The sequence below is a fragment of the Lactuca sativa genome, chromosome 8, assembly GCF_002870075.4.
Source record: "Lactuca sativa cultivar Salinas chromosome 8, Lsat_Salinas_v11, whole genome shotgun sequence".
NCBI classification, from domain to species: domain Eukaryota; kingdom Viridiplantae; phylum Streptophyta; class Magnoliopsida; order Asterales; family Asteraceae; genus Lactuca; species Lactuca sativa.
This window is the reverse complement of record NC_056630.2, coordinates 50,376,919-50,389,467: the sequence shown is the minus strand read 5'-3', so window position 1 is coordinate 50,389,467 and position 12,549 is coordinate 50,376,919. Positions and strand designations below refer to the sequence as shown.

Here is a 12,549-nt window from a genome sequence, read left to right as displayed (position 1 = left end):
CATCTCCTTGAACTGATCCCAAGTGACCACAACTCTCTGCTCATCAAAATACGACCCCATCATCAATCTCCACATGTCCTTCGCTCCCGACCTTAGCAGGTTCAGAGCACACCTGACCTTCTGGTCAGTAGGACATGAGCATGTGAAAAAGCATCCCTCAACATCAGATAGCCACCTCATGGCTATGATCGGGTCCTGAATCCCATCGAAAGTCGGGGAATTCGTGTTATTGAAGTCCCGATACTGAAAAGCCCAACATGTCCCCATACCTATAGTTGCTACAGCTGTAGCGGCAGCTGCCTCAGCTGTGGCTGCATAACACTCATCGAAGTATTCAACCGTGACGGTCTTGATAGACCCAAACATCTACAAAAACTATGCCCGGAATAGTGCAACAACCTCATCATGCAGGATTTCCCGAATCCTGGCATCCAACTCATCTGGTCTCATCTGATCAATGGTCTCGGACACTGCTGGTCCACCCTGATTGCCATCTCCTGATCCTGATCCAGATCCGGTCACAAATCGCCTTGTAACCACCATGTTGAAAATATACCAGGAAGATATCAGACATTCCATATAATAACAGGGAACCAACTCCCAACAAAGCCATAGGGCTTGTGACTTCCTTGCTACGTGTATGTCTTGTGCTTTCAGTAGTACGGGCCCATACTACCTTCCACACCTAACCATATTTGTCTCAAGGATCATCACAACATCCTAACATTGTACATAAGCATAGTTGAGCGCTCAATCCTCACTCCTAGAGGAAGGCTAGATATCTCACAACTGGCCGATTGTCCACGCACGGCTCATCTATGAAACTTCCACCAACCCTGCAGTACTCGTGTATGCTAGCCATACATAAACTATGCCCGAAATAGTGTAACAACCTCATCATGCAGGATCTCCCGAATCCTGGTATCCAACTCATCTGGTCTCATCTGACCAATGGTCTCGGGTACTGCTGGTCCACCCTGACTGCCATCTCCTGATCTAGATCCGGTCACAAATCTCCTCGTAACCACCATGTTGAAAATATACCAAGAAGATATCAGACATTCCATATAATAATAGGGAACCAACTCCCAACAAAGCCATATGGGTTGTGACTTCCTTGCTACCTGTATATGTCTTGTGCTTTCAGTAGTACGGGCCCATACTACCTTCCACGCCTACCCATATTTGTCTCAAGGATCGTCACAACACCTAACATTGTACATAAGCATAGGCGAGCGCTCAATCCTCACTCCTAGAGGAAGGCTAGATATTTCACAACTGGCCGACTGTCCACATATGACTCACCCATGAAACTTCCACCAACCCTGTAGCACTTGTGTATGCTAGCCATACATAACGTTGGACCCTATAGACATTCGAATATATGATCCTACCCTAAGCCCTTCATCAGACAAGAACAAGAAATAAGGCTAAACCAAACATTCTCAGGCTATAAGATCTTAATTATGTACAACTATGATGCATACACTAAGCAATTACAATAATGGTGTCAATTTCATATAAGGAAAACCCTAGGCTATCATGCATCATATAATCAAGCAATTCTATCATGCAATTCCTAAAGATCCCTAGCTTATCACTAGAATGTTGTTCTAACATATCATAGTATCAAATAACAATATGGTATTTTTGGGGTCTACTTATTGGCTTCGGCTGATCGTACACTTCGCATCCTCCTTTAGTATTTTGAAAACTATTTGAAAATCTTTTCCTTAGTTTGAGAATGGATTCACACGGGTGTTCCTCCAATTCACTCAAACCAAAGGTCTGATACCAACTTGTAACATCCATAAAATTCATAAAAATTATAAATTTTTTCAAACATCCAAAAGCCATTAGTTATTACAAAATGTTTTCAAAATAGTTTCATATCAGAGAATCCCATAAATCAAAATCATAAAATGTGAGGAGGTACACGATCAAACCTTCGCCTTCCCGCGATCTTCCGAAGTACCTGAAACAAAATCCAAAAATGTAAGCCCGAACCTTAGTGAGTTTCCTCCAAAATACCAACACCATACAAACCAGAAAAATATCATAACAAACAACATGCATATAGAGTCTTCAATATGATTGGACCGCCCTCACTGGGCCTTCAGTCTATCTAGCCCACTCTCAGAACCTTCAGCATATCTGGTCCGCCCTACCGGGCCTTCAGCCTGTCTGGACCGTTCTCCGGGCCTTCGGCCCGACTGGTATGCCCCGATGGGCCTTCAGTCTATCCAGGCCGCCTTGTGTTGGCCTAGAGCACAAAGCAGGACCGCCTTAACCCACGCGCAAACACACAATCGAAACATAGATATCAAACGCTAGCTAGTACGTACAGACAATCATACAAATCTAACATATCACTAATCATAACATCATCATATATATATATATATATATATATATATATATATATATATATATATATATATATATATATATATATATATATATATCAGGATACAGATCTAACAGATCACTAAGCATAGTACCATCCTATATACCAGGATACAGATCCAACATATCACTAAGCATATCATCATGCGATAACTAAGATAACAATCCAAAATGGGCCGACCTTGGTGCCTTCGACCCTGTTGGCATAGTGAGGAAAACTCACCTCACAAGTAGTGCTGACCAATAAAATCGAATCCCAATTCACAGCTCCGAACTCAACTGCCTGTAACCACCATATCACTAATTCCATTAAAATCCCAAATTACCAAAATACCCTCAGAAGTCAAACTAGGTTAACCGTGGTCAAAGTCAAGGCCAACAGTCAAGGTTAACAGTCCATGTTGACCCAACTCGTCGAGTTCCTTTATATCTCAGAAGATCGTGAAAAGCTCGAGACAACTCGCTGAGTTACCAGAGTAACTCGTTGAGTTCTTCAGCGTTCAGAAAACCGGGAAAACCCTAGCCAACTCGTCGAGTCATCTCAACCACTCGACGAGTTCACTTAGTATCCAAAAGGCGGGAAAACCTTATCCAACTCGTCGAGTTTTCCTGTCTTAACGTATTTAACCCTTTCCAGTCGAAACCAAGGCCCCAAACTATAGATCTAGCACTTTTGGATTGAGATACCACGTAAAGTTGCTAACTTTATGTACATGAAAGGCATCAAAGGGATTAAAACACTCATATGAAGCTTAATAAGGGGTTTAGGGCATGGAGGATGGCCAAAGCTTGAATCTTTAGGCCCAAAGAGGCCTAGAGGTGTCCATATCTGAAGTCACAACTTGAAATCATGCTCAACTCCAAAAATGGGCTAAAAATGCACTAAACTTCCATAAGAGAAAATCTAAGAAACAAGAGGTCAAGGTTTAGACTTTATACCTTTAAATGGTTGCAAAAACAGTGAAGCTCCCGGATCTAAGGCCTTCTACGCAATCCAACCTCTTTAAGCTTCTAGTTTCCTCCAAATGAACACAAGATTTACTCTCTAAAGCTCACACGCACTCAAGAAAGTAATAAAGCCCAACTAGGATTTCTCTCTGGACAATAAGGTAGTAAGGGAGGCCGGTGAGGGGACTTAAGGTCCTTTAAATAGGGTGCAAACCCTAAAAATTAGGGTTTTCATGCACAACCTCAACCCATCGAGTTGGGGTGCTCCAACTCGTTGAGTAGGTTCCATAATCCATGCGGCCTTGTTAGTTTCTACACGACGAGTTGGGGCCTCTAACTCGTTGAGTATGTCTTATGTGATGTACAAAAATCCTTGAAATTTCATACTTAGGAGTCGGGATGTTACACGTAACTTTTTCATACGATATCAAATTTTAACGATCTTTATATCCACGTTTTTGCTTTTTGAGTTTACTACAACTTTCGTTAAGATTACTCCCGTTAAAATGTTATTTATTTTTACTTACGATTTTATTAAAAAAAAATCCATACACACATTCATAAAAAACATATGGATACAAAGATCATAAGTAAAAATATATTACTTTTTAACGGAAGTAATCTAAACGAAAATTATAGTAGACTAAAATACGAACGCATGAATATAAAGATCGTTAAAATCTGAGATCGTATGAAGTTATGATGTTCAGAAAACATAACCTAAGTACCCAACTAATCGAGCTTGCAATTGACATAAGCATCAAAAGTCCAAATACCTCATTAATGATTGTCTCAGACAAGATGCTATGAGAAAAACATAAATAAATTATTAATAAGTACCGAATGAGTACAAAAACAAAAATGACTTATTTTGCAACAAAAAAATATTAAAGACTAAATGTGTACAAAAATATTAAGAACTAAATATGTACAAGGTAAGAAATATATTATCCTATTAAGTCATTTTTATCGTCTAACAATTAAATAGCCGGTCATAAAGACTGAATGTGTACAATTTAACAAGTTGAAGAGATAAATATAAATATAAAAAGAACTCAATTACTAAATGTATAAAAACCGAAAAATATATTATGTTTTTCAAGTGATTATACAAAAAAATAATAATAATAATAATAATAAATAAATAAATTATGTCGCACTACTGACTACCCTCCCAGCCTAATTATCATAGTCTTGAGAGTCGGATCTTCTTCAATATTTCTTGACACGCTTTAAAGACAGAAAACCCCCCCGGATCTTTTTCACACTAAATCACACGCAGACACTTCAAAGATCTTTAAAGAGAGAAAGGGACTATGCAGATTTAGACTTGAGAGAGAGTTCATCAGTTAACTCTAGCTACATACATATCTGCATTCGTCTTATACATACGCATCTAAGTGTAGTAGTGATGTATGACTGAGAAACCCTAGATGATAAAAGGGTTTGGTTTAGAATTACTAATGTGTGATTGAGTTCAGATCCGAGTGATGGAGGAGGTAACAGGCGACGGCGGTATGATAGGAATGAGGGATGCGATGGAGAATAGCGGCGGCAATGTACGGCCTCCGATGGGTGAGACGGCGACGTTTATGATGTCGGGATCTTTCAGGGAAGGAGTAGGAGGTGGGAGGAGCTCAGGTAGCGGTAGTCGTAGGAGAGCTATGGTGAGACCCAGCTTAGACGCCGACGAGTTTATGAATCTGCTACACGGATCGGATCCGGTGAAGGTCGAGCTTAATCGGTTGGAAAATGAAGTTAGAGGTGACTAATGCGGATTCATATGATGGATTGATTAGTTAATCTTTGTGGTTTCAGATTTTGATTGCTTACGACTGTGGACTTCGTTTGACTTTTATGCAGATAAGGATCGAGAATTGGGGGAAGCACAGGCGGAGATCAAGGCCCTCAGGCTATCTGAACGATTAAGGGAAAAAGCTGTTGAAGAGGTTATACTCTTCTTAATCTTAAAATTCATTCTTTATATGAATTATTACCTTTACCATTTAGAAATTTGTGGAGTTCAGTTTACTTCATGCACATGAAAACTTGAATTTGAATGCTTATTTGATATCTGGTTGAGTACCCTGTTTCAAACGCTTGTTCTGCCAACCTTCCATTTCAATTAGAGTGGATGTTTTTCACCCATCTTTCAATCATCTTTGATCACTCTATCCTGTGTATAATAAGTGTTATAAGCTAGATTTTGAATTCATGTTAATGTTACTGATTCCCATATAATTTGAACTACTGAATTCTTTTTGATTGTGATTGATTCTTATGGAAGATACATGTGCTGTTTATGTTAATGTTGTGAATTGTGCAAACACATGCAAAGTCATTATCAATCGTTCTCAACATTTTCCATTCTTCTGTTAATGAGTCACAGTGTCAGACATAGAACATGCTCTCGAGTCTTGTCATGTTTCTTTTCTACTTATGTATTAGTTTGTTGATTTAACAAAAGGGCATCTCTTCGAATATGGTAACTTCTGTAAATCATTTCCTTTTTTGAGTTCACTACAGCAATGATATGAGATTGGAAAGTTCAACACACATTCTTAACCACTTATTTCTGTTTCTCTTAAATCAGGAAAGTTATGTGATTACTGTGTTTCCCATTTTGCCCTTTTATTATCTCTTGTATGTTTCATAATGTCATATCTATAGCTCTATACACTAGGGGTTAACTTTAACATAGTTTTCTTCTTTTTTTCATGTCACCATAGCTAACTGAAGAATTGTCAAAGGTGGATGAGAAGCTGAAGTTGACAGAATCTCTTCTAGAAAGCAAAGTATTGACTAAACCACTTCAACACTCAACTCCTTTTACATTGTTTTCATCATATTGTTATATATAACAACATAAACTTTTTGGTATTATAGAATCTTGAAATCAAGAAAATCAATGATGAAAAGAAAGCATCAATGGCAGCTCAATTTGCAGCAGAAGCCACTCTGCGAAGAGTTCATGCTGCTCAAAAAGATGATGACATGCCACCAATTGAAGCCATTCTTGCACCATTGGAAGCTGAGCTCAAACTTGCTCGACAAGAGGTATGTGCTACAAAATAATTTTAAAAACTATAAAAATCTCATGTTTTTTATTTTTATTTTTTCAGATTGCAAAGTTACAAGATGACAACAAAGCATTAGATAGATTGACCAAGTCAAAGGAAGCTGCTTTGCTTGAAGCTGAAAGGACTGTTCAAGTTGCATTAGCAAAAGCTTCAATGGTGGATGATCTTCAAAACAAGAATCAGGAGTTGATGAAACAGATAGAAATTTGTCAGGTATGATGCTTTTAAATCCTAAATCTTTAAATAATATCGATTTCATGGAGTAAAAATAAAATTATGGTTTTGTTTTTTAGGAGGAAAATAAAATTATGGATAAAATGCATCGACAAAAGGTTGCTGAGGTGGAAAAGCTTACACAGACTGTACGTGAGCTTGAAGAAGCTGTTCTTGCTGGTGGTGCTGCTGCAAATGCAGTGAGGGATTACCAACGCAAAGTTCAAGAAATGAATGTAAATACAAAATTACCATTCTACCCTTGTAAATTTAACAAATTCCACTCATACCCATGTTTTGATTTTTGACAAATAGGAGGAAAGAAAAACCCTAGACAGAGAATTAGCACGTGCAAAAGTTACAGCAAATAGAGTGGCAACAGTGGTTGCTAATGAATGGAAAGATTCTAATGATAAAGTAATGCCAGTAAAACAATGGCTTGAAGAAAGAAGATTCTTGCAGGTATGTATAAATAATAAATTATAACACCCTTTTACAATTCTTGACTTTTTTCAACTTTTTTGAAAATGACCATAATACCCTTGTGTTAACAGGGTGAGATGCAACACTTGCGCGATAAGCTGGTGATAACCGAACGTGCTGCGAGATCTGAAGCACAGTTAAAAGTAACCTTCTGTTAAAAGTAACTTTTTGGGAAATGACCATAATACCCTTATGTTAATTTTTTTTAAATATGAAATTGTAGGAAAAGTTTCAACTGAGACTTAGAGTGCTGGAAGACACGTTGAGGTCGCCAAATCCTATGAATCGAATCGGTTCATCGGATGGAAAAAGCATGAGCAATGGTGGTCCTTCACGCCGCCAGTCTCTAGGTGGAGGAGGTGACAATTTTACGAAAATGCCCTCGAATGGTTTTTTGCATAAAAGATCACCATCTTTTCAGATGAGGTCTTCTGGTTCAAGTTCTGTTTTGAAGCATGCCAAGGGTACATCCAAGTCATTTGATGGTGGCACTAGATCAATTGACAGGGGTAAAGTCGGTAATAGTCCTACTTTTAATATTGGTGAGGGCAAAAAGGACATTGAAACACCTGAAAAAAGTAGTGAGTTCACTGGAAATGAAAGTGAAGATAGTGTTCCAGGGTTGTTGTATGATTTGTTGCAAAAAGAGGTGATTTCTTTGAGGAGATCTGGACATGAGAAGGATCAAAGCCTTAAAGACAAAGATGATGCCATTGAGGTTAATAGTTACAGTAATTTCTTTTATGAATTATTTAAAAAATATTAATTAATTAATAATAACAATATTGTTTTTTCAGATGCTAGCAAAAAAAGTAGATACATTAACAAAAGCTATGGAAGTTGAAGCAAAAAAGATGAGAAGAGAAGTAGCTGCAATGGAGAAAGAGGTAGCTGCAATGCGTGTTGATAAAGAACAAGACAATAGGCAAAAACGCTTTGCTTCTTCAAACTCAAAGCCTTCTTCTATAAATAGGTATTTTATATTTAACTAATTATTATTATATTATATAATACTATTAATTTACTTATTTTTCTTACACTAAGTTTTTAACTATTCATAGGAATGTGACACGTGGTGGGTTGACAAGGAGCACACAATAACATTACAGAGACACATGTATCAGGCCTCTCCATCTTTCTTGTTTACCATTTTACTATTTTACCCTTGTTGTGAAGATATGAAAAAAAGAAAAGGAGTTGTTGAAAATGGTATTGGTTTGTTGTGACTAATCGGTAGAAATGAAGGAGAAAGGACTCACACCATTGAAGAAGAAGCCGAGCTAACATTTTGGCAGTTGTATGTATATTTTGTTAGTATTCCTATCATGATTGTGGGTTGTCTTTTTACATATATATATATTTTTTAATATATGATTTATAGCAGTTATAAATTTGGAAATGTAATTGCTTGTGCTTTTAAAAAAAATCTATTGGTTTTGTATTTTTAATATTTTTTTCTGATGCGTGTAATGGGTTTGTTACAACATAGTGCTTATAAAGGGGTAGAAAGAATCATCCTTTTATAATATGGAAAAAAATAAAAAATTGGGAGACTAGCCTTTCGAATAGCTAGCTTTTGTTCTAGCAATATTTTGGTTGTTGGTTTGGGAGTTACATGTGTGTGTTCCTTTTATTGAGGTGTTTTGTAAGTCAATTCATAGCAATTAGTATCATAGCAATGGCTCGTGTCACTTGACTCAAACACTTGAATCAGTAGAAGAAGGTTTGGAAGGAATGTATTCTTCAATTTAAAATGCAACAATAGATTAGCACTTTGATGTCTGTTGTTTGAGAAAATGACCGGAGATAGCTATTGAGAATAGGAAGCTGCATTCTACCTTGAGAGAGGATTTGTTCCATTGTTTCGGATATGGGTGAACATTTGGATCTAAACCGGTTTAGAGGAAATGAGTGGACTGATAACTGGACCGTTAAGCATACACAGGTTCAGAGGAAATGAGTGGACCGATAACCGGACCATTAAGCATATACTGGTTCTGGTGCCGATGCCAGTTTTCCAGTACCTTCAATTCAGAGGGTACAAGCTGATGAAGCAGTACAATGGTGATATTAGTTATTTGAACATTCATAAGTTTAGATGAGTTACTTGAATTCTCTGTATTGCTTAAGATTCGTAATGCTAAAAAATAGAGTACAAAAAAATAAAAATATTTCAACTTTGATGTTGTCTTTAGAGGACTATAACTCAACGAATATGTAATCAAATAAGGTGAAATTATAATATAAAATGAAGTGCAAACACTAAACTATATGTTGGAAAAAATATCATTTCATCAAATGAATGAGATATGATAGTTTAAAGAATTTCATAGATTCAACATTGTCAAGAACCGGTCCAAACCGGTTTTTACCTAGAATTGAAAAAAAAAACAGGAAACAAAAATGTGGATTAATGAGAACCAGTGTTGTAAAACTCGCCGACTTGACTGATTACTCATCCGAGTACTTGCTACTCGGCCCCTTACCGAGGCGAGTTGCAGAATCCCGAGTACTCCCCGATCGGCCCCTTATTGAACTAAGCAGTATTGTAAATTTCAGTCAACTCGGTGATTAATATGTATAATTTACTTAATGAATTATTATTTAACACACACACATGTGAGACAATTATGTATTTTTCAGTTTTTGTGTATTCACATTTATCTAATTTTGTTATATATTTCAATCAACTTATGATTTTGACATATATAATTTCCCTAAAAATATTTTTACGTGAATTACTGAATCCGAGTACTCCTGAGTACTCGCTACTCGGTGGTCTGCCGAACAGGTACCGAGTAATGAGTTCTACAACCTTGATGAGAACAAATAATCGGTATGATGAATGCAAGCCAGTATCGGTCCTCGTCCAACCAATCCATATGTACACCCCTAGTTTCGGAGGAAGACGGAGGAAGTCAGCAAGGTAGTGACAAAGCCAATATTTGAAGCAAGGAATGGGGGAACGATGGGCTCAATCCGAACCATGAAGGTTTAGATTAGATATTTCGAAAGGAACAAGTATCAAATTTCGAAAGGAGGGAGTATCAGTCATACAACTCTTTGAAAAGGTCGATTCAGACATCAAAAAGTGTAACATCCATAATTTCAGGTATTATATTTATTCATTGTATTTCAAGTTTTGTGGAAGAACTCGGCGAGTTGGTGCGTAGACTCGCCGAGTAGAGACGCGAATCATTATCCGGGTGGATGGTTGGACTCGGCGAGTCACCCCGAGGACTCGGCGAGTCACCCCGAGGACTCGGCGAGTCCACGCTGTTTAATAAAACCCTAATTCATCGGGTTTGGGGCCTATTTAAGGGGCCTTATGGCCGTCATTTGCGGCTACCAGACCCCAGAGAGAAACCCTAAGTGAGCTAGAGCGATTGTAAGAGGAAAGGAGCCATTTCTTGATCATTTGTTAGTGTTTTTGCAAATAGAAGAGGACCAAGACAAGAGGAGGCTGAAGAGGGTGCTAACCCAGTGATTCCAGGGCTCAGAGAATTCATTTTGAGGTATTCATTCGACCCTTCTTCAGTTTATGGTGTAATTCCTAGAGTTAGGGATTTTTAGCCCCTTTTAGAGGAAGGTTATTGAGTAATTGGCCCCTTCTCGTGTTGGTGCTATAGATTTGGACCCAAAGAGGTCCAGAGACCCTTTTCCCTTGAGCTTTATGAGTGTTAATGGGGGTTATGAGCTTTGGATGTCATTTTAGTGGTCATATCTTCAAATAAGGCCTTTAAGCCTTTGCATGAGCACCAAGATGTTAACTTTACGTGATTATCATGCTTGGGGAAGCCAGATCTATGATTGTATGGGACGGATCTGACCTCAGAAGTTGTTTTGAGAGTGTGCTAGGCATGAACTCATCGAGTCCCAAGAACAAACTCGGCGAGTAGTATGAAGGTTGCCCATTAATCATTCAGTGAGTGGACTGCCGAGTTGGGGGATGACTCAGTGAGTCAGATTGGGATTAGAGGACTGAAGTTCAAGGCTGTACTCGTCGAGTTGTTCTTGAAACTCGGCGAGTTGAGTCGGGGTGGCCCCGCGATTCATGTCTGATGTGACTCGTCGAGTTTAGGGAGGGACTCGACGTGCCAAGCGGGACAAAGAGTTAGGATTCATGTGTGTACTCGCCGAGTCACCGGAGTGCACTCGGCGAGTTGGGTCAAAGTTTGACCGTTGACTTTTGTTGACTTTTAGGGTTTGGTCAGCAATGGAGTCCTTGAGTCAAGAGGGGGGTAAAATAGTCTTTTACCCTTCTGAGGGTGACAATAGAGGGTCGAGTCTAGCCTCGAGTGTTATATTTATGAGGATATTTACTTTGTGTGAATAGGCGGAGGCTAGGCAATACTTCTACCGAGTCAGGGATTTACGAGAGTCTGAGGTGAGTCTTCTCACTATAGTTTACCTGGAGTAGGTAATCAGAGTTATGTGATACAGTGTTGTATGCTATATATGTGTTATGTGTTGCATTGCATTATTCTATGTGATTTATGCTGTGCATGTTACAGAGTTAGAACCGGAAGGTTCACAGAGATAGAACCTGAGGGTTCACAGAGTTTGGGTGCACGGACCCACAGAGTTATAGCCTCGAGTGGCTAATATGTGTTATATGTGGTATTTTGGGGAACTCACTAAGCTTCGTGCTTACAGTGTTATGTGTTATGTGTTTCAGGTACTAGTGAGAATCGCGGGAAGGCGCCGGCTTGATCAGTACACACATGGGATTTTTATGCTATGAGATCTTGGGATTGTTATATGCTATGAATTGAGTTTTAAACAATGATGTTTTTATGAGTAATAAATGAATTGTGTTTTTATAAAATGCGAAAAAAATTGTTTTGAAATTTACGGTGTTACAAGTTGGAATAAGAGCCTTGGTTTGAGGGATTCGAGTACACCTTCGGGCGTATTTGAACTCAAACTGAGGATTTGAGAAATATTTTCAAAAGAGAACCAAGTTTTCTAAAAAGAGTAAAAGATTTTTGGATAACGCAGAGCAGAGTCGTGTGTACGATCAGTCAGCGCCCGAACGGTGATTTCCCAAAATACCCTTATGTTATATGCTTATGAGATTGATATGATGTATTCTCGTGCTAGAGTGGGCTAGGTATTCCTATTAGGACTAGAGTGGCCTGATTTGTGATGCCTTAGCCTAGGGGGAGGTGAGCTGCTATGAGATGCTTGAGAGTGAGTGGGTAGCAGTGAGGAGCTTATTAGAGATCTGTTAGAGAGTGGATCATGCATAATAGAGTACTTGGGACTTGGGATCCTAGGAGGAGGACTTGGGGTGTATACTGACGCGGTGTGGATGGTAGTATTGGGCCCGTACTATTGAAAACACCGAGACGGTGTACAGTTCAAGTAAGAATCTTCGAAATGCTAGGGATCAAGGAGGGATGAGTTATCGAGTGCG

The 12,549-nt window shown here is 38.6% G+C and overlaps 1 protein-coding gene across 1 annotated transcript; it reads left to right on the top strand.

The window, feature by feature from the left end:
• Positions 1 to 4,547: 4,547 nt before the first annotated feature.
• Positions 4,548 to 8,578, top strand: LOC111904373 (microtubule-associated protein 70-1). The gene is made up of 11 exons (XM_023900142.3): positions 4,548 to 5,118; positions 5,218 to 5,303; positions 6,084 to 6,149; positions 6,241 to 6,411; positions 6,477 to 6,647; positions 6,728 to 6,883; positions 6,963 to 7,109; positions 7,202 to 7,273; positions 7,354 to 7,848; positions 7,928 to 8,103; positions 8,192 to 8,578. Exons 1-11 carry the CDS (start codon positions 4,845 to 4,847, stop codon positions 8,229 to 8,231), a joined length of 1,854 nt encoding a protein of 617 aa, XP_023755910.1. The 5' UTR covers positions 4,548 to 4,844; the 3' UTR covers positions 8,232 to 8,578.
• The last annotated feature ends 3,971 nt before the right edge of the window (positions 8,579 to 12,549 follow it).